At 31.5% G+C, this 23936-nt stretch overlaps 2 protein-coding genes across 3 annotated transcripts in view; one reads left to right on the forward strand and one right to left on the reverse strand.

The window, feature by feature from the left end:
• Positions 1-567: 567 nt before the first annotated feature.
• On the reverse strand, positions 568-18275 carry LOC127700478 (aspartate aminotransferase, mitochondrial-like). The gene is made up of 11 exons (XM_052203978.1): positions 18119-18275; positions 15802-15958; positions 14549-14677; positions 13357-13416; positions 12244-12317; positions 10987-11074; positions 9006-9074; positions 7477-7663; positions 5602-5767; positions 3284-3434; positions 568-1406 (listed from the first exon to the last, which is right to left on the reverse strand). Exons 1-11 carry the CDS (start codon positions 18199-18201, stop codon positions 1284-1286), a joined length of 1287 nt encoding a protein of 428 aa, XP_052059938.1. The 5' UTR covers positions 18202-18275; the 3' UTR covers positions 568-1283.
• A 249-nt stretch (positions 18276-18524) lies between these two features.
• The window catches only part of LOC127700467 (engulfment and cell motility protein 1-like), a 55020-nt gene continuing 49608 nt past the window's right edge, over positions 18525-23936 (forward strand). For both annotated transcript variants that reach the window (XM_052203958.1, XM_052203959.1), the window contains exon 1: positions 18525-18815. In XM_052203958.1, coding sequence (XP_052059918.1) covers positions 18663-18815 — 153 coding nt within the window. In that variant the 5' untranslated portion in view covers positions 18525-18662. The remainder of the gene's footprint in view (positions 18816-23936) is intronic.

A 23936-nucleotide genomic window follows, 5' to 3' on the forward strand; every position in this document is an offset into this window, starting at 1 on the left:
TTGTGAGAAGCAACCCTCTATCAAGTAAATCATGATAGAAAATACAAGTCCTGGAATATCATATCAATTGGGAGAATTATACTCTGTATGCAGGCGCTGCTGGAATTTGCTATAGAATTGGAAAGTTCACAATTGGGAAGTTGAAATCATCTCTTTTGTCATAAAGTTTTGTTTTCAACCGACCCCCATTGTCAATTTCTAGATGTAAGTCAAGATATGAGGTAAACTTAACTGTTTCTGTTGAATCCTTTGTCTCAAGTTTAATGGGATAGATGTGTTCAACATTAGTCATCAAATTTTGAATTATTTAGTGAGAGAACATCATCTATATATCGGAAAGTGAAGTTAAAGGATACTGCTAACTTCTTTTTTTCTTCCTAAGAAGTTCCTGCATGAATTCAGCCTCATATGAATAAAGCTCATACAAAGAAATATATCTTTTCCTACACTATACAAATATTGTTAAAGTTACCATGCAACTGCAGATGATTAAAGTTAAAACAAATCATGACAGTTGCATTTTTGTTGTAACTGTTAGAGTGAATAGCAAAGGAAAACAACAATATCGAAGATATCACAATTTATTACACCAAACCAAAATTAAAATTTCGTATGGCGAGTAATAAAATATACACAATAATTTGTTACTACCAAATAAAAATTTCTTGTGAACAGATCATAAACAAACTTAACAAGACATTATGCAATGTAAACTGCTGTGGTTTTGAACTTTGTACTGATATATAAAATAATCCTGTAACTATAAATCTAGGGCTTATATTCTAAATACTTGGGAACAGTACTGACCAAAAAGTAAAAGAAAATTGGTGGATTTATGAAAAGACATCTTGTCAACATACCGTTACAATATATTTCTTAGTCACTACACTATAAATGAAAAGTATTAAGAACAACATAACTTAAATAGGAGAAAACTGATCATAAAATCAAATAAGTATGGATGTTCATACTGAAAATAAAATAAATATTTAAAATATACATAGAAAATATTTTGCTACTGAACACTTTGATGCAAGTATTTTAACATTATTCTAATATCAAAACATATTTAAGCTTAAATTTTAATTGTTTCCCCAACACAAAATAAACTTTAATTTTATTAACAGTTCTTAAAAATACTATAGGCATATTGTTAGTAACTTTAAAATACATGTCATAGCAGAAGCAGTTTTCTTGCTAAAAGATTTGCAAGGAATATTTTCACATTCTGGATTCTACAATATGATGACAGCAAAATACTGTAACTATTCTATGTCTTATTTTCATTTGGAAACTTGATGCATGGCATTAGCTACATAGTCAACATTCCCTGATGTTACACCTGCGACTGAAATTCTGCCATCTTTTGTCAGGTAAATATGGAATTCATTAATAAGTCTGTCCACCTACAAAAATACAGTACACATAGGATTATATAAAACATGGTACAACTGACCATAGAGTCAAATGACTTAAACATGGTACAACTGACCATAGAGTCAAATGACTTAAACATGGTACAACTGACCATAGAGTCAAATGACTTAAACATGGTACAACTGACCATAGAGTCAAATGACTTAAACATGGTACAACTGACCATATAGAGTCAAATGACTTAAACATGGTACAACTGACCATAGAGTCAAATGACTTAAACATGGTACAACTGACCATAGAGTCAAATGACTTAAACATGGTACAACTGACCATATAGAGTCAAATGACTTAAACATGGTACAACTGACCATAGAGTCATTTGACTTACTTTATTGTACAGTAATCATTAACAAAGTAGATAACTAGAATCTGAATAAACTCTTTCCTCCATTAGGTTTATTCCTGGTTATTCATATTTTTCTTTCCTAGGATTGCCCTTAATATATGCAAAAATTACCATGGATACTTTGCATTCAAATCCAATTTTCTTTTGAAATGAAATTGTTTCATTATATCATTCACCTGTCAATACCAGCTTCAATGACAGCTGCAAGTACATGTACTATGAGTATTGAATTTAATAAACTGTTAACACAGAGATATGTCTCGCCTATTTGTTATTTTGATAATGCAAATGTTGAAATTAGAATAGCAATACTTTAACATGTAAGTTATGCAAATATTCAAAGTCAATGAACCATGACTGAAGGTACAGGGCTAAACAATCTCCATGGAAATGAGATGTGCCAATGCTAATACAACTGCAAACCAAATACCATTGACTTAACATTAGTGGTTCATCTTAAACTGACCTAATCACAAACCAATACATGTAAACTAAGCAAAAGTTTCAAAGTCAATAGACCATGACTGAGGGGTAAGGACCAAATATTCTCCATGGAAATGAGATGTGCTAATGCTTATACAACTGCATACCAATTATCATTGACCTACCGCTAACAGTTACCCTTAAACTGACCTAATCACAAACTAATACATGAAAACTAAGCAAAAGTTTCAAAGTCAATAGAGCATGAATGAGGGGGCAGGGCCAAATAATCTCCATGGAAATGAGATGTGCTAATGCTTATACAACTGCATACCAATTATCATTGACCTACCGCTAACAGTTACCCTTAAACTGACCTAATCACAAACTAACACATGTAAACTAAGCAAAGTTTCAAAGTCAATAGACCTTGACTGAGGGGGCAGGGCTAAATAATCTCCATTTTAATGAGATGTGCCAATGTTAATACAACTGCATACCAAATATCATTGACCTACCACTACCATAAACTGACCTAATCACAAACTAATACATGTAAACTAAGCAAAGTTTCAAAGTCAATAGACCTTGACTGAGGGGGCAGGGCCAAATAATCTATAGTGGCAATGAGATGTGCCAATGCTAATACAACTGCATACCAAATATCATTGACCTACCACTAGTGGTTCACCATGAACTAGACCTAATAATACATTGTTGACGGCGTCGTCGCCGCCACCGACGATGGAAACAGCATACCTATGTCTCGCTTTTTGATTCCGTCAAGGCGAGACAAAAATCATTTCAAAAAGTTTTCACTTTAAGTGAAAAATTAGCAAATTAAAAAATAGGCAAAAGTAATCCATGACAATGTACTTAAATCATAAGTGCCAGTTAAAAGTAATTACATAGTTAAATGTTTGATTTAGTTATTTCTTATTAACAAAGACACAAAAAATATACACACTAGGGAATCAAAATAATGACAGCTGCTAAGGTCAATAAACTCAGTCTAAATATTCTGCATAAAAATTTCAGTACAAGGTATACAGACTGAGTAATTCTTTCTCTTACCTGCTCAGGTTTCAAACCAGTAAAACAGAACATTCCGATCTGATCAGTAATATGTTGCCAGTTATGACTTGATCCTTCACGGGCTAGTCCATCTTTCAATTTCTGTCTCATAGAGATAATACGATCAGCCATTCCTTTCACTTCTCCTAACCTGGTCATACAAAAATAAATTGTGATAGCTAAACACATTTCAAAGTTTTAATAATGTTAGAATCTTAAACTTACATACAAGTCTTTTGTTAATTTGAAAATTAATTTATCATTTTGTTGAATTGTATACAAATCCTCAAAGCACTATTATTTCCATATGTAAAATATATGAAATATGCATGTGGTTCAATTAAACTTTGTCAAATTTTTCTCATAATTTTCAGAAGTTCCTAAAAGTGATGAAAACAAGAATGTGTCCATAGTACATGGATGCCCCACTCGCACTATCATTTTCTATGTTCAGTGGACCGTGAAATTGAGTTCAAAAACTCTAATTTGGCATTAAAATTAGAAAGATCATAAAGGGAACATGTGTACTAAGTTTCAAGTTGATTGGACTTCAACTTCATCAAAAACTACCTTGACCAAAAACTTTTTACCTGAAGCAGGACAGATGGACAGACAGACGGACTGATGGACTAATGAACGGACACACAGACCAGAAAACATAATGCCCGTACTACTATCGTAGGTGGGGCATAAAAATAATGCAATATATCTTAAGATGCCATTGACAGGGGAGATAATTTCTATGTAGACTTCCAAATGTATCTCATATTTTGATATGTTTCTACAGGTGCTTTGGATTATGATACTTTTCCATACTTCAAAGTTTTTTTTAAGTATTAAACAATACCAGTGAGAATATTCAGTAAAGAAAAAGTACAGAAAATATGCTTGGTAAATAAATGTTCAAGACCTTTCTGATAAGAAAATGAAACAAAAGAGCACACACTGAAATGTCTCGTCTGCTTTACTGATCATCATTGCATTTATGTTGAAAGTCTATAAGTATCACATAAACTTAACATTATCAATGATCATTGTAAATGAGGTCAAGGTCAGATGAACTCTGCTAAATGAACATGTACACTTAATTATTCCATACACCAAATATATCTCTATTGCTTATAGTATCTGAGAAACAGACTTAACCATAAAAACTTAATATTGACAAATCAGCCATGACCTATTACTTATACAATGTTATATTTGAGTTATGGACTTGACCATGAATACTTAATCTTTATCACTGATCCATAAAATCAAGTTCTTCAATACGTCCAATACACCAAGCTTTGATTTGAACTGACCAAAAAGTTTCAAGATAGATGATGAAAATATTTAAATTAGTGGTTGACAGGCCCAAATTGTTTGCTATAGCTCATACTTGAATGAAATCTCATAACACAAGTAAGAAAAAAAATCCATTTAAGGTCAATATGCTTCCAGTTTTCAATGACAGATTGATTGATTGATTGTTGGTGTTTAACGCCACTTTCAGCTCTATTGGGTATATCATGGGGGTAAGTTTATATTGGTTGGAGGAAGCTAGAGTGCCCGGAGAAGACCACAATCTTAGGCAGGAATTCTGGCAATTCTAGACATTTCATATCAAACACACCTGCCATCTACGGTGTTTGAACTTACAACCTCAGTGTTGACATGCTAGTGATTGCTGAAGACGTTTAATGAAAGACGTGTATCCTTACCATATGTTGGGCTCTAAATTGCATTGAGTGAAGACAAAGTTGTAAACAATTCAACAGTGATAACCAAAGAGATGCCATGATGAAAAAATACATTATGAAACAAAGAGATGCTAATCCAAATCATCCGATGTGCAGTTAAACCAGTTTTGTAAGTACTCAACACACCTAAAACTATTGCAAACAGTAGAATAACTGAACGGACCAAGAAAACCTATGACAACCACCATTCTTGTGAAAACACTTGATGCTATAATATGGGACCAAATAACAACACAATACGTAGCTACAGTAACACAACATAGATACAACTGCATAAAATCCCCCTCACAGATAACAATGCCTGATGCATTAAATAAATGGAGCAACACCTTTGGTCTGTTCAAATTTACAAAGTTTCCTGGTTAAAGCAATCATTACTAAAAGTATTGAAATAGTTTATCATTAGGTCTACTAGAAAAAACGTTTGAATGTGGTGGTTTAGATGAAATCTTTAAATGCAAGTACTTCTTGTAAAATTCTGATGTGTAGTGGATGTAACAAAAGTTTTTCCTTCCTTTAAAAACCCCCAACAAATTTTTTTCTGGAATGGTCATCATTTTTTTAAGATTAACATACCACATATTTCTGAGTTCTGGGGAATTGAGTACTCTGTCTACAATCCTTGCTCCATGAATGGGAGGACTTGAATACATAGCTCTGATGAGGATTTTTATTTGTGACGTTATTCTATCTGCCTCCTCTTTTGAAGAACAAACAACTGTAAAAGCACCAGCTCTCTCACCTACAAAGTTACGTGTGTATATTAGTCAGAATTAAACAAAAGAGTATCTATTTCATTCTAAAGATCTTTTTGTGGAAAAATCTTGTGTTTGACACTTTTTTAAAAGCCTTTCAGATTTTCCCATTGACTATTCTTTTTTAGTGGAGCAAAAATTGTAATGTTTTGTTCATTGGTAAAGCAAGTGTAATTCAACATTTTAATCTGCAGGAAACACTGTACAAACAATTAATTTTTCTTAACTTTCCTAAAAGAGAGTTAAAAGAATATACATCAAAATCTTATTTAAAAAATAAAATAATAAGACAAACTTTCATTTATGTAGAAATGACAACAGTCCATATAATGCTATGTGAAACATCATATTCATCTGATCATTAAGAGGAGTTGATACTGTTTCAAATTATGTTGTCATTTTTGTAATTTTGAGATATATTGTAGATTGAGAATTAATTTTTTTTAAATCATAAATTACTGTGCTGGTTTTTGAAAAAAAAATATAAATGAGGCTCAAAATTGGAAAATTTTGTAAATTCACTGTAATTTTCTGACAACTTTTAAACTTTTCTATAACTGGTATATTTTGAAATAAAAAGCCATTTTTTTTTTCATTTAAAAGCTCTGTTAAATATGCATAGGAGAAAAATGAAAAAAATTATTTGATAACAACAAAACAACTTTTTGTAACTCAATAAAAGGGAAATTTTATGCAATCTTAATTTCTAAAAATCCTGTGACCAGACTTTTGTAACAAAACTTCATCATTAACATTTTTAGCATCAATGGAAAATTGAATATTATCATATTACAAGTTATCTACCCTTAAATTGTATCAACTCCCCTTAAATAAACAGTAGATTCACAATTACACATGGATAAAAAATTTAAGTTTCATTTCCTTACAATGTAAAATGTAGAACTTAGTTTTTGACAACCATTTCAATATATTTGAATGGCAAATTCTGTAATTTGCTTTGTAAAACACAATTAATCTGATCAGAAATACATATTAGCAAAGTCAATGTTTTGTTATTAAAAGGAAACTTCAAGAATCATTTGGCCAAAAATAAAATAGGAAGTTTATAATTATAAGTTATTCTGTGAAGTTTTATTCCTTTCCTCAATCTCTATAAAGTTTATATTTTTAATACTGAACAAGTTTGTGAAAAATAAACAAGACAATAACAAAATATCTATTCATGTAAGATATGGGCCACACCATAAGCAAATCATTAAAGATAGCTGCCTCATATTCCAGTACATAAAAAAAACTATTTACAAATCAAATGTTATTGGACAAAGATAGTACTTTGTATGAGTGGAAAATAAATATCCACATTCATCTATTACGACAAACTTAATACAAATATATTTCTGATGAACTATATTAACCCCGCCACATTCTTCATGTGCCTGTCCTAAGTCAGGAGACTAGTTCAATGGTTGTCATTGGTTCATGTCTGTCATATTTGTTTGTCATAAATTGTTTTATTATAAATAAGGCCATTAGTTTACTCAATTGAATTGTGTCATATTTTTCAAGACAGGGCCTTTTATAGCCAACTATGTAGTATGGATTTTTCTCATTGTTGAAGGCTGTACAGTTGCCTAATAATTGCTTACATCCACTTCATTGAAACTTTGGTGGATAGTTGTCTCATTGGCAATCATATCAAATCTCCTTATTTTTATATCTAGACAATTATTCTTACCATATAGTCCCATATTTTTGGCATATGACTGACAGAGAGCTATTTCATGTCCATCAGCCAGAAAATGTCTGACTGCAAAGGCATCTTTGTTAATATCCCCACTGGCAAACCCTTGGTAAGCCATGTCAAAGAAAGGATATAACTTTTTCTGCTTCATAACACTGCTGATTTCCTTCCATTGTTCTGGCTGTAAATACATTAGTTAAGTTCACATAAGCTTTATATTATCGAAATCTGGAAATATTTTGGTTAGATTTATTCATGTTTAATAAGGAATATTTTGGTTAGATTTATTCATGTTTAATGAGAAATATTTTGGTTAGATTTATACATGTTTAATGAGATATATTTTGGTTAGATTTATACACGTTTAATGAAAAAAACTGTTTTCGTTGATGTCAGATTTTTATTTGTCCTTGTTGAATTCAATGACAATTTGTTGTCTAGAACTGTGGCAATTTAGAACTTTGTATACAAAGATGATACTGGTCCATGATGACCTTCTAATGGTGAAACCGGTTAACTTGTGTGGAAAGTTGCTGTCATATTGATGTCTACCCAATATCAACCTAAGAAACAATTCATGGCAGCCATAGATTTGCTTTCTTTCACCATGGGTTAAAGTAATCAATTATAACTGCCCAACCCATGGTTAAATGAAAACAAATCTATGGCTGACATGAATAATTCTGAGTCTAATAGGACAAATATGGTAATTTTGTCAACCGTGAAATACCTATACACACAATACTGTTTTGTCTGTTCCGTTTTACCCCATTAAATAATATCATATTATTCAATAATAAATATAAAAAAAACCCCACATTTTTCACATAAAAATGTTCTTTACTCTTAGTTTTATTGCATTCTGAGGCGTACAAGAAGCCTGAAAATGCCGGGTGTATACATTTGACATCCGAAGCATACATATGACGTCATCTTGTTTAATTGCCAAAGACAATAACATCTTTCGCAGAATTTTTGTTTTATGACATTTTACACCGAAATAATAACTGAAATGGACTGATTTGTTTATTTTGCATTAGAATAAGAGATAACCTTGTGGTATTTGAAGCTTGGCCTACATAAAACGTGGGTTTTACTACTGAAAGTTGAGTTTACCTGGTCCTATAAATAACATGGGCATAATGCGGAACAGGCAATCTAATGTACTAATGTGTTTTCATCTAAAGTAGATATACTGTGATTATACTGGTTGACAATATATAGGTCGTCATATTAGAATTTTATTTATATTAATTGACAACACTTAATTGTCAAATTAGCAGTATTTAATATATTTTTTATCTGACAACCCTACATACCATCTGGTATCCACTTAAGGGAACTCTACCAGCACAAAATTTAAGAGGCATTGGTTCAGCAGTTCTTTATTTAATAACAAGTATGTAAAAAGATGCTTAAATATTATTGGCGATTGTTCATGCTGAAAATTCTTCACGAATATATAATATTGTGCTGATGATTATTTGCCTTTTTTAACCAAATAAATAATATCAAGTTCTTACCTTTGGGTCTACACCAGTGGGGTTATGAGCACAAGCGTGAAGAACAACTACACCACCCTCAGGAATTTTCTGAAAAATAAAAAAAAAAAATTTTGTTTGTTAGTCCATATTATAAGTACAAGATCACAAGAGTTTAAGAATGTTAAAACAAATTATATATTTAAACAACAATAGTTTTTTACTAGAAAAGGCTCATAAACATAAGTGTTCAGATAAAGTCAAGCCTGTATTGAGCAGTCACTCATGGGAAGTATCAAAAGTGATTGCTCAAGAGAGTTACCTTTTAAAAGATGTTCTGAAAAATTTCCGATTCCGACATCTCTCGTGGCCGAAATCGCACAAATTGCTTTCAAACAAAAAGATATCATTCGTGCCAGCAGACAAATAAAAAATGGTGGATTCTAGTGCTGTCAATTTGAAGAAAGTATTTGAAATGTTCATTATTCATGGAGAAATAAATCGGTGGCATGGTTTTCAATGGAAACTTAATGGAGTGGAACATGAGGAATTCACAAATTATTTACCCATTTAAAATAATCAAAACAAAATAGAAATACAAAGAAAACTAGACAAAGTGATGCCCCTGCACTCCACTCTGAAGTAACTGTATTATAACAAATCCAATGTAGAACTTTCTTTGAGATATTATTGTGTCTGGGAGACACAAATGATGCCCGGCAGATGCAAAGTTTTACTTTAAAATACACAAAGTTGAGCATGGGAGCACTTAGGTCTATGGTTCACTGTAGGAGGAGTTATCCGGAATTGCTATAAACCTCTTATGCAAGTAAATACTAAAAAAAATGACAAAGTTCAACTATCTCCTAAAAGAGCAAATCTTAATAAAAATCAAAACCCTGACCACATGCACACCTCCAATATATGTACAAACAGGCAGTAAAGTAAAAAATTCCTAGCATTCAAACTGTAGGAGGCCATATCTGGAATAACTATATAACCATAATGGGACAGGGGAAAAACAATATGCCCCCCAACTATCAGATGCGGGGGCATTAAAACCTCACCAATTAATTTTTTGACAGTAACAAACTCACTGAAATATCTTCTAATGCTCCATTAAAATCAAACCCACAAGTTTTAGGATCATAATATCTGTAGGACTGGATATCCAAAACAGCATGTCTACAAATAACATTTGGTTGAGGCAAACTAAAGTTAGAGAACGAAATCAAAAAATTCAGCAATTTTTCCATTTGTAAAGGGGCATAACTCCAGAATGTTATAAGTGACGCCACCAAAATTGACACTTGATCTGTGTTTTGTGGTAACAAGCATTGTGTATAAGTTTCATAACATTTGGTAGAGGCAAACTAAAGTTAGAGAACGGAAACGAAAAATTCAGCAATTTTTCCATTTTTAAAATGGCATAACTCTATAACGGTAAAAGTGACGCCACCAAAATTCAAACTTGATCTGTGTTTTGTGGTAATAAGCATTGTGCATAAGTTTCATAAAATTTGGTTGAGGCAAACTGTTAGAGAACGGAAACGAAAAATTCAGCAATGTTTCCATTTGTAAAGGGGCATAACTCTAGAACGGTAAAAGTGACCCCAACAAAATTCTGACCACAGGCACACCTTCAATATATGTACGAACAGCCAGCAAAGTGAAAACTTCCTAGCATTCAAACTGTAGGAGGAGTTATCCAGAAATGCTATGCACCTCTTATGTAAGTAAATAATACAAAAAATGACAAAGTTCAACTATCTCCCAAAAGAGCAAATATAAATAAAAATCAAAACCCTGACCACATGCATACCTCAAGTATATGTACAAACAGGCAGTAAAGCAAAACATTCCTAGTATTCAAACTGTAGGAGGAGTTATCTGGAATAACTATATAACCATAATGGGACGAACGGACAGACAGGGGAAAAACAATATGCCCCCCCCCCCCAACTTTCAGATGCGGGGGCATAAAACCGCACCAATTAATTTCTTTTGACAGTAACAAACTCACTGAAATATCTTCTAATGCTCCATTAAAATCAAACCCACAAGTTTTAGGATCATAATATCTGTAGGACTGGATATCCAAACCAGCATGTCTACAAATATAAATAGTTATTAATAGATATATTTACTGCTATAAACTTCAAATCTTTTCAGTATTTTTACAAAAGCATTTAAGCATAGATTACCCAACACTTCAATCCCTGCATCTAGCATTAAACCAGAAAATTCAAAAAGTAACAAATACAAGATAATTTTAAAACTGACTTAAATGCACAGGAGAACTACATTATTTATGCTGTGATAGGGTCATCATGTTTTTCTCACCAAACCCCCTTTCTATTTCAAAACTTAGGCAAGGACGACACTGCTATGAACTTTAAAATATACAGTAACTATCCTGTCTGGTATATTAAGACACTTTTGTAGTTTGACAGTATTTTAGCAAGAATTAAGGACAGAGGAGCAGATTTATAAGATGAAGGTCATGATAAGGTGAATTCTTGTCCGAGAAGGGACACTTGATCATGTTTATCAAATTCATAAAATTTTAATGGAATAAAATTAATGTATTTTTGCTGAATTTGAAGTAATTTGGGATTGTAAACATCTTTTTCCCAGTAGTTAAAATATTTGTTTTTAATTTGAAGAGTATTTATTTTCATTCAGAATACAAAATGAATGTACATCGGCAGTACTGTGAAACAGAAGTGCATAGAAAGTGCTGCATCCCTCTATTTTCGACCAGCTAGGAAACTATTTAAGATACTAACATACATCCTATTGTATATTGTAACTATAATGTATACTGGGTTTTACACTAGCAGTAAAGAGAATTCTAACAAATCATTTAAGGTAAAAAAAAAAAACTATTATTATTTTATGAAAGCCACCATTGTCTTCATTATCCAACTTTTTGTGGTTTTGATCCAGACATTATCAGATAAATACTAATATGAATAAAATAAGATGTGGGGTATACATAAATTAGACAGCAAACCTATTTAAAAAATAACCAAAAGACTTCTAGATGGCAACAAACAGTCTTCAACAATAGACAACACCACCAGTACTACTTATGGTGAAGGACCTCCTTGGCCTTACCGAGCGCTTCATTTCCCCACTACACCCCACCCTTGGAATTTTCCCCAATTGTTTGTTGGTCTTTCACATTTTTATCTTATGGTCATGTTCTTGTCTGATCTTTAATTAATGGATGTTCAATTGCCCCTTGTTATCTTCATACAACACTTAATCTACTTACTTGAAGATGGGAATATGGTTTCCCCAAGTTGGTGTTGGTGTATAAAATACTTTACTTTTTGCGTAGAATTTTGACTGTAAAGAAGAAAAAATGTAAAAATATTAGTTCCAAAAATTTTGATGCTTTGGTTACATAAATAAATGATCATATAAATTATAATTGTAAAGGTCCATCCAAAATGGGATAAAACTTAACTAGAATGCCATGCATTTGTTCAAATAATAAAACTTAACTAGAATGCCATGCATTTGTTCAAATAATAAAACTTAACTAGAATGCTATGCATTTGTTCAAATAATAAAACTTAACTAGAATGCCATGCATTTGTTCAAATAATAAAACTTAACTAGAATGCCATTTGTTCGAATAATAAAACTTAACATAATAGAAAGCATTGAAGGAAAGAGGTCCTAGGTGTATATCTGATCTATAATCTGTTAAAGCCAAATGGATGAAGGACAGCTGAATAGTCTATTGTGTTAATTTTTGTTTAATGTTTATTAAAGTTATCTTTTTTTATGACCATCTACCTCCAATATTTTTAAACTAGCCTAAACTTTGGGAAATACCGTGGATTCTTTTATTTCCTTAGGTACCAATTTTCACATATTCAGGGAAAATTGTATTTTTGTAGATATTTGATTTTGTGGATTTTTCCAAAATCTGCACATAAATCTTTAGAAAATGAATACTTCTGTGAACCTCTAAATTTATAAGTGTACCTACGGTATACCTACGAAAATTGTATTCCATGAATAATAACAAATCTACAGTAAGTAAGGCCTAGTTTGGTAAGCCTATCAAAGTTTGGTATTAAACCTGTCAGCAACTATATCAAATGGTAGGTGACAACATTAGCATAACATATGTTTATTATTATGGGTAGGTGTTCAGTAAGCTAGACACTAACTGCAATGCTGATTATTATTGAATGTTCGATAGCTCCTATAAGATGCATTCAGAGAAGACATAAGGTCAATACTTAAATCAAGTATTAGAATTAACAGACATACATATAATATATATTGCTTCCCTGGATACCTATAACAAGGGAAACTATATGACTAGGCCTTGATAATTGAAATTGAAGACTTATCAAATACAATTACTTACAAAAAAGGCACCGCCAAGTCTTAAAGATCCTGTTCCAGAAATACCCTGAACTGTAACATTCTGTAACATCAAAACAAACATCAATCTTTTCAGTTCTGCATGTACAAAAAACATCATATTTTTTAAGTTCTGCATGTACAAAATATTGATGAATGGATATTTGACGTCCAGTGGCAAATAAAATGCTGCATGCTTAGGGGAGAAGCAGCAAATACTAATTTTCAAGTCTTTAGTTTCACCCTGTTGGGGTTTAAACCCATAATCTTAGTACCACAAGACCACTGAACAAGTTACATAATATTGATACCATGGTCATTCAAAGTTAATTAACTGTACCTCAGGTTATATTTCATATATACTGATTGTTACTGCAGTTTATCATTTACCTATTGAAGTTAAAAACAAAATCAGGGTTAAATGTTCTTTTTCAGATTGCATAAAAAATGGTAACAAATTCTTGTATTGATGTGAACAAATTTATCATTCTAGAATCTTTAGTATAAGATTGTGATTTATCTTGTGTATACAAATATTAGAATAATGCCGTTTAATTTGCTTAAGAATATATAGGCATTGCCTAAAATACCAACTCGGTAGTCAGGATGCCATTAATGAGCAAAACTATAATTATTGCGATGGACTTCTTTAATACATGTATAAACATAATGTGATTATTGCTTTGATGGCTTGTGAAATGAATTAATAAATACTTGGTTAAACCCCACCATATGTGTGTCTGTACAAAGACATATTATCTGAACCATTTGTTGTTCACTATTGTTTGTAACTGTCTGTACTTCCATCATTTAGAAGGGTGTCAGGCATTGGTATGGTAATTTGTACTCTCCAACATTTTTGGTAAATGGTCCTGTTATCCTTTTTAAATAAGTACATTGCTACATGTACTATTAAAATCTTTGACTATGACCATGAAAACTTGAACTCTTTCACAGTCATCATTTTTGGTGATATTTTTTATGACTTTTTCTTATTCTGAGTGATCTCCCTTCAGTTAAGATGGCATTGTCCTCTCTCATGGTAGTTGTTGTCAGTAAGTGTGAGCTCATCATTTTCAACCAATCAAAATACAAAATTGTATATGTTTTATCATGTAGGTTTCTAGAACTATTTCTATCAATTCTTTCAATCAAAAACCATGAATTGTGCTTACAGACAACTTATGACTACTTACACGACCATCTTTGATGACTGAGCTGTCAGCACCAAATGCTAATTCAGCAGATGCTTTACAGAAGGATGGAGGACCACTAATTGGTGCATACTCATGATCAACATTCTCTTCCATCATTTGTTTCTCTGCCTAAAATAAATGTCAGTATTTTGATTACATTATAAACTTCAGCGAACAAGATAAGCATTAAATAAAAATTAATCATCATTCTGTATTTTCTGTTCACTTATCAAATGTAGTTACACGTACAGGTCTACAGATTTGAATTACTTAGATCAAGAGTTTAAAAGATAGGGTAAAATTTTGGAGCAAAATTCTCTTTAAATCAAATATACTTCAAATGTTCTCACATTTGTAAGAATGGGGCTGCTATTGAATTCATTGAATTCAATAAAAGTAAACCTTGCTATTTTTGTTTAAAATGTTTAAAATTTTCCTTTGTTATCCAGAATTATAATGCAATCTTTATATAACAATTTTTTCATCTGAAACAATTTACTATATGTAACTTTGTAATTTACATCAGGATTTACTTAATTGACAATCGTATCTAAAAATCAATTTGTCTTTTTTTTATCTGATATAACATGTATAATGTCTTGTAAACATACTAATTTTCTTGTGTCAAATTAGGAACATCCTATCCATGCATGTATACATCTATTTTAGTATGTAGATTTTGTTATGAAACATCTTGAGGCACAAAGTGCAAATCCAAATCAGATTCCAAACATATAAAAATATCAGTTTTCATCACATACTGTCATGTAAACATGGTAAAATCAATTGAAATTTTTACAGGTACACGTACAAATATCACAACAACTTTTACAGCGAAAAAAAGATGTTTTCATTTGAGTGGAAATCAACCGTATGCAAATGAATATCAATAGATCTATTAGCTTATTTTGGGTTGACAAATATCTCTATGCAAAGTCTGCGACTGTTTGAAAATTCAGGTGATTTAAGAACCCTACAAAACAGACCAAAATCAATCCTTTATTAAAAGTTTATTTCGTATTTGAATGTTCCAAAATCAATCAAAGTCTTATACATCGTCATGTACATGTATACGATGCATTTGCCAAAGGTTGATTTCTACCCGACACAGCTCATTTAATACCATTGAAACCATTTTTTATTATTGTCTGTGCATTATGTTTAGAGTTTTAAAAACCTTTCAATCTGATAATTTCATTTTGGTTCTAAAATTCCTTCAAATGTATTTTTCCTGCAAGTATTTAAATACTTACTGTTTTAACACATTGTAAAATAAATGGTTTTCCATTGTCATCTCTGTAAGCACCTGCTCCAAGGCTAACTTTTTTGGGATTTGTATCTTTCTTGAAAGCCTCTGTTAAACCTAAGATAGCATCTGGTGGTCCCATTTCTACACTACCCCATGTTGAACTATAAAAGATACAAATTATCATTTTCGTGTTTGAATAAAATCTATCTACAATAACTGCATTTGTACTACATGTATGACAATTTCATGTAAGTTTTAAAGGTCTGACACACTATGACACTCGTGAAAGAAAAAGGTAAAAAAATCTTTTTACTTATCAGAACTGAAAAATACTGTTATGATTTTAGTTCAATATTTTCATGTACATGTACACTGCAAACATTACAGATTAAAATCTCATTCTCAAATTGCCAATATTCTTAATAAATAATTTCTTTCTATGTATGAATACTGCCAAAGGTCAGAGGTTATCTATGAGGACCCTTGACTTTTCACAAAAAAAAAAGAGCCACCATGATATAGACTTTTACAAGAATACTAAAAATGGTGCTAAACACCAAAAATCAATCAATTAATATAACAGCCTGCACCGTTAGCCACTAGTCCAATGCCCCAGACTAGTAAACTTTGTTTAGAACTTTAGACACATAAAGAAAATGTCTGAATATTTGTCATCGGACTAATAGTTTGAAAAGATTTTGGTGCGGACTGTATAATATATTTTGAATTTTAGATTGTATCATTTATGAAGAAAAAGGTCTTATATTAAACTTATTTTTGATCATTTTTTTGTATAGCAAATATATTATTATTTAGGATATTTTATTTAATAGCACAATGCATGTAGTATTGTCACAATTTAAACATACATTTTTTAGTTACATGATAAATATTCAAAATAAAGGATGTTGTTTTATTGATACTACATTTGTTTTTACCTAATGATTATGTTTTTAAGTCTGTGAGACAGGATATAGGTTATGTCATTTTGTTAATCACGTTTATGAGGGTCTGGATGGGGAGTCCTTCATTTCTGTATTCTTTAATTTTTTAGGCCATTTTTCTGTATTCTTTATATTTTACCACCTCATTATTCTCTATTCTTTAATTTTTTGGTCCATTTTTCTCTATTCTTTATATTTTTTGCCCATTATTCTCTATCTGTAAACCTCCATGCATCCACACCCTCGTTTATCACGTTTATATAACATTTGTCCTGTTTTGTCTATTCTTGACAAATCTCACTTTTTCTTTAATCTTTCATATAATAGAATGTAGTAAAATATTTTCGAATGCAAATTTTTTCCATCTGAATCTATATATGTTGCCAATTTGATTTTCCTTTTAATGGTTTATATCTTGGTGCATGTATCTTCTACCTCATTTTTACATGTATTTAATAATCAAAATTTCAAAACAAATTTAACCTTGCAAAGAAAAAATCTCAGCAACAAGATAGTGCTTAATCATCTTAAGTATTTCTCATTTTTATTTAATGACCCGCTGATGAATAAATCTCTCTGCTGTTTCTTTTTAGAAGATCAAACTGAAAGAGGTAACATGGTAATATTTTTCTTTGCATTTGTCTTTTAAGGCCTGGGGCCTAGCTATTTGGTCTAAATGTCATGGAATAGAAGTTCCATTATAATGTTTGTTCCAAATGTAATAAATACATATGTAGTCTGGAATATTTTTTCATCTGGAAGAAATATTACAGTATTAGTTCCTGACTGAATCCCTCTGCACCAAAATCTTTTAACTACATTTGTACTAGTCTGGAGAACAATATTCTGACATTTTTCTTATGTGTCTTAAAAAAGTTTTGCAAATATGTATTAGACTGAATGAAATTTTACTAGTCTGGGGCATCAGACTAGTGGCTAATGGTGCAGACTGCTGAATAAATGGTATACATTGGTAGAATGTTTGTTCATGGCTGAATAAAGGGTAAAGAATGTTTGTTCCATCAGGAACATAGATAATAGCCTTTTTTATATAGTTTTTTTTGACTTTTTGTTGTGAGCTTATCCCTTTAGTGGGTGATCAAATCAGAAAATCCCTCCATCACAGAATCCCCGAAAAGGATTAGCTGTTGGTTTGAATATAAGTTAAAAAATGCATCAGTCACGCATGCAATTGCACGTTAGGGTAAAAGTTGTATCATATTGGAATATGAAGATATATTGGTAGTCAGGTATCCAAAAAGATCTATGAAACCGGTAAAGTTAGTATAATTTATAATTTTCTGATCCCCCCACAAAAAAAATCATAAAAAAAAAATCCAAAATTATGCATAATTAGTAAAAAATATGTGCTCGTACCTTTGCTTCACATTTACAGCTGAGGCATACTGTGGCAGGAACCGAATAAGATTTGACGATTTAACGGCTTGACGGAGTGCCATGTTCAGAGATGATGTTCCGGCTTCAAGGTCAGAATTCGTGGTGTAAAGGGAAAAAAATAGACCGGTCTAAGGGAAGAAACTCTAAATTTAACTCTAGATAATGAAAAATATATAAACAAGAATCTGACCCGAGATTAAAATGAAATAATAACTTTAAAAGGAAGTAAAAACACATATTTTCCATTAATATAACAAATTTATTATAATTAAATTTTGGTTCGTACATCATTATAAAATAATCGAACAAATGGTGAAATTGTAATTAAATTTAGGCATTTATGTCTGGGGTCCGACAAGACATATTTTAGGTATTCAACCATAAACAAGGAAGCTGATTCAGAAAAAGAGGAAGAAGATGTCTATTTCAAATGACAGCTGCATCCAATGATTGATTGAACAACAGTGTACATACAGACATTTTAATTTAACAAAATTGCTATTTTTTTCCTCTCAAAGATAAAATGTCTCAACCAGATCTCAGAGCAACAAGAGTATTAAGTCCTAACAGGGCCTCTACTCTATCAACCACAAGCTCAAGGAGCCAACAAGATAATGTCAAGAAAATAGCCATTACAGCAGATGGAAAACTTCCATTATTGAGAGGAATTGATCAGGTTTGTAACTAGCTTTGGGTCAAAGTTGATCATCCAAATGTAAATTAATAACACTTAACAGGGCTAAATTATTCTGTTATTTATTTAGTAAATACTGTCACCCATTTTTTTATGCAATAACTTAAGTGTCGCATAGATATGACATACATGTACCGCTGGTATTGGATACCAAGTTCAAAGTTCAAAGTTCTTTATTTCCAATCAAGGGCCCCTCACGGGACGGAATGACAATAATAGTATTAATACACAAATTATACATTTTCATTCATAACACATTTAAACATATAAATGGAGATAAAATTAAAATTCACATAAAGTGGATGAGATTATCATAGAATATATATCACATATGATCATATGAAATATCACCACATTAAATCTTGTTAATATAATTGTCCCCAGCACAATGCGTTGCAGGGGACATAGAAATACCGGGCGTCCGTCCATCCAGTTTTGTTAGCACTCTCACATGTACAATTCTTGGCAGATTTTTATAAGACTTATATCATAGGTTTATATCAGCAATGTCTGGGATGAGTTTGAAAATCTGTGTCTCTTTTTTAAAGAGTTATGTCCCTTGGAAACATTAATTATATGGAAAATTGCATCGTTAGCGCTCTCATGTGTACAATTCTTGCCAGATTTTATAAAACTTATATCATAGGTTTATATCTGCAATTTCTCAGACAAGTTGGAAAATCAGTGCCGATCAATTATTTTTAAAAGAGCAACTTATGCCCCTTCGAAACATTAATTATATGGAAAATTACATCGTTAGCGCTTTCATGTGTACACTTCTTGCTGGATTTTTATGAAACTTATATTGTAGGTTTATATCAGCGATTTCTTGGAGGAGTTTGAAAATCTTTTCCTATCAATTATTTTTGAAAGAGTTATGCCCTTGGAAATATTAACTATATGGAAAATTGCCTTGTGAGCTCTCTCATGTGTACAATTCTTGCCAGATTTTTATGAAATTTATATTATAGGTTTATATCATCAATGTCTTGGATGAGTTTTAAAATCTGTGCTGATCAATTATTTTTAAAAGAGTTATGCCCCTTGGGAATATTAATTATATGGAAAATTGCATCGTTAGTGCTCTCATGTGTACAATTCTTGCCAGAATTTTATGAAACTTATATCATAGGTTTATATCAGCAATGTTTTTGACACTTTCGAAGATACATTGTAAGTGCTGATCAAATTATTTTTAACTAGTTATGCCCCTTGGAAATATTAATTATATCGGAAATCACATTGAATTTGCTATGAAGCCTTCATTTCTCTAAGATATTTATGAACATAAATTAAAAGAACAAAAAAAAAGTGTTTTTTTTTAGTTATTGACCTTGTACCTTGGATAGATAAAATATGTGCAAAACAGGGGACATTGGAACTCTGTTCTTTTATTATTTATTTTTTTTATATATTAGTTTAGTTGTCTCAAAGTTTCATATCTTTGGTACACTGATAACCCGTAAATCGGTTAAAAACACAGAAACTGATTGATATTACCCAAAAATATGGTGTAATAATACTGATAATAAAGACTTCACTTTTTAAGATTTATGTTGTTTTAACTCAATTAACATGATTAAAGTACATTTTAACTTTAGGAATATGATTTTTGTGTCTTGTATGCAAATTCCTTGAAAATATTATAGTGCATGTAATTATTCAAAAGTATATAACGTTATCTAAATAAACACGTCCTTATTGTTACACAATTTTTAGGCAGTTAAGCTGCTTTATGCTTGCACTCTAGATTTGCATTTTTCCCCGGAAATACTGAAATAGGTGCAATTGTCCTTATCTAGCAGGCTGGTAGTTCATGTATAACTAATTGGACACTTTTTTCATGCTTTTAGTTCTGGAATACAAAAAATATGTCTAATATAACCTTAAATGATTGTCGAACAACCCAAAATCAATGACGTTGAACATTGGAAATAGTGCTCTATGGAAAGTCTTTAATTGAGTTTTATCTTATGTGCTATTAATAACAATGTTAAGAACAATTGTATGAAATATTTCATCGCCGAAAATTTCTATATACAAGTCGTTTATGTTTACCAAATGACAAATTGCACATGGATATCGTTTGGCGGTAATTTTATTAAACTAGTAGACGAAAAAGTAGACATGGTAGATATCAAGGATTTATTACAAGCGTTTAGCTGTGATCGATACTATATTGCAACTTTGTTTACATGAATCGTACCTATTACAGTGCCGTTTAAACGTAGCAGTCATGTGGCAGTCTTTTGGAAGTCATGCATTGATCACTTTATTACTGCTTTCGTTCCTTTCTTTTATATTATTCCGTTTTATTACATAACTGGCCTTGTCAAATGGAGTTGTTATAGTTGGATGACAAATGATTTAATGGCTTATAAGTTCAAGATTTTGGTCATGTGACAAAAGGTCAGAGTTTATCATGTATGCATTGTTTTTGGTTGTTTTTTTTTTTACATCATATCTTCTTATTTTTACTTTTATACGTTTTACGTTTTATTTTTGTTATTGGTGAAAAAATAATTAATTCTTGTTCTTTAATTTTCTCACGTACAACACTCACATCAAACAAAAACCTGTAAAGGGCCCCTTTACTACTGTGCGGAAACAGCTATAAATATTTTACATACGGGTCATTAAATTTATTTATAGATCGATAACATTCTATTTTTATAATTTCTTTTGTCATGGAGACAAAACGAAGCGCCGGTAAACAACACATACCGACCATTGTTTATAATCTTTATTGAAAGAATTAAGGCAATATGTCCTCAATATTAAATACTGATGATACCAAAGAAGCTTTTCAAGCATGACACGATGCTCTGGTTATCCTCGTCTTACATTCACTTACAAATGAACTCAAAACAAAACCGAAGGAAGAGTAGTGAAAGCTTAAAGATAAATTCAACTAGAAATACAATGTTGCACTGTGAAAAAACAGCAACATGACATATAATACTGGTGGTAAACTGGTCGTGGTAACTGCAGTTACCACGATCCCAAAATGGCGGAGGTAGAAATCGATAAAAATGTTTTCTGCTTACATTTGTTTATCTCCGTGTAAACGTGTTGTTTTCAAGAATTACTCAGCCGCCAGGTTGATCTCTACAATTTTGTTTTGTGTGTGTGTTCTTAATATCATATATGGTCTCGTTACCATGATAATAGCCATCGAAAATTTAAGGAAGATAATCGTAACTCCAAAAAAAGAAAATCGTAACTGTAGAAAATATGTGAATGATAATCGTAACTGTAGAAAATATGTGAATGATAATCTTAACTGATTTTTTAGACCTCTACAAAGCTCCATCCTTTTTCGGGAGTTTCCTGTTCTTCCCATCGTGTTTGACCCTGTAATTTCAGATTTCAGATATCAACTAGTACTGCATACCGTTTTGCGATCTAAAAATTGGCAATGTAAGTAACCGAAATCCACTCTACTGCTGCGAAGAAAGAATGGTTATTCCTCAAAACTTGATGAATAGGGAAGTGAAGTTTTTTTCTCTTTAAAATTTGGTTTGGTCAAAGCAATGACGTATATTGTTAGTTATACATCCTTGGTCAAAGTTAAAGAAAAAAAGTTATCCGTATTTGGCTATAGTTCCACAACCTCAGAATACAGTGTCAGTAGACTTGTTAGTTTTTTTTTGTTCATAGAAAGGAAGAAAAGCATAAATTTTGTACTGTAGAACTTACGTTGACCAAACTCATTGTCTTCCCCAGGCCAATATAATATTGGAGAGTGGTTCTTAGACCTGTTAGTCTTAGGGCTGTCCTTTATTTCTGGCCCATGGTAATATAATTTTCAGTCAAAAAATCGTATATCAGTAAAAGTTTACCCGACTTGTTAAATCTAATCCGTGCCGTGTAGTTTAAAATTCAAGGTGAAATTTGACCAACACCTTGATAGTTATTGATTTAGCTGATGAGGTAAATGTAGGTATGATGAGTCTAAGTTGTAAGCTTGTGAACTAGCACATGTACATTAAAACATTTATTCAGCGTGTTGGTCATGAACAAAGCAAGGTTCATAATCATGAACTTAATATTAGCCTTCTATATAATATTTTGTGTAAAAAAGGCATCCTAAGATGATCTAAGATTGAAGCTTCCCATAAAACTCACTAAATCATCTTTTCATAAATTCCCATTATAGATGCATTTTGCTTTCTTCAATTATTCACTGGAGACATGCTTACGCTTACTTGTACATGCATCTTCTCAGACATTGATACTTTCCAAATGGATACATATTTTTAAGTAACTTAAAACCTGGTATCAATTTTTGAAAACAAATGGTATAGTTGATGAGAAAAGTGTGTATGATAGTGGAAAACTGAACAGTACAAAAAAAGTGTTGATACTTGAGATTTTTTATACGACATCAAAACAATTGGGGCCGTATAATGGAATGGTGATGTCGTCATCCGAAGACATTTGGTTTCCAGATCATTACTTGAGTATAAGTGTATGGATCTCTATGAAATTGTAGCACATGGTGCCATACCACAAAAAGGAATGTTGGGATTGATTTTGGGGGTTATGGCCCTTACCCTTTAAGAACTAGGGGCCAAAAACAAGCATTTTATAAAACTTTGTATAAATTGCTAATTTCTTGATCAATTTCAATGGGGTTCTTAATATGCTGAATCTAACAGTGTTTTTCTATTTTTTTATTTTGGTCCCCATTTTCAAGTTGATCCAAATTGGGGTCCAAAATTAAACTTTGTTTGAATTGAAGTCAAACATTGAATTCTTGGTTTTTTGATATGTTGAATCTAACCGTGTATTTAGATTTTTAATTATGGGTCCCATTTTCAAATTGTTCCACATTGAGGTACAAAGGGTCCAAATTAAAGTTTGTTTTATCTCAACTTAAATTGAATTCTTCTTGGTGTTTTTTGAAATACTGATTCTAACCCTATATTCAGATTTTTCAAATTTGAGCCCTGTTTTCAAGTTGGTCCAAATCGTTGTCAAAAGGGTTAAAAAATAAAACTTTGTTTGATTTCAACAAAAATTAAATTCTTGGTGAACTTGGATATGCTGAATTTAACAGTGTATTTAAATTTTTGATATTGGACCATAATAGGTAAAAGT

This window comes from Mytilus californianus, unplaced genomic scaffold (assembly GCF_021869535.1).
Source record: "Mytilus californianus isolate M0D057914Y unplaced genomic scaffold, xbMytCali1.0.p SCAF_5, whole genome shotgun sequence".
In the NCBI taxonomy this organism is placed as follows: domain Eukaryota; kingdom Metazoa; phylum Mollusca; class Bivalvia; order Mytilida; family Mytilidae; genus Mytilus; species Mytilus californianus.

Coding starts and splice junctions, on each gene's coding strand:
- LOC127700478 (XM_052203978.1), bottom strand. CDS start 18,201: ATGGCACTCCGTCAAGCCGTTAAATCGTCAAATCTTATTCGGTTCCTG. Junction 14,678..15,801: donor TTTTACAATGTGTTAAAACA/GTAAGTATTTAA, acceptor CATTTATTTTAG/GCAGAGAAACAAATGATGGA. Junction 1,407..3,283: donor CTGGTTTGAAACCTGAGCAG/GTAAGAGAAAGA, acceptor GTATTTTTGTAG/GTGGACAGACTTATTAATGA.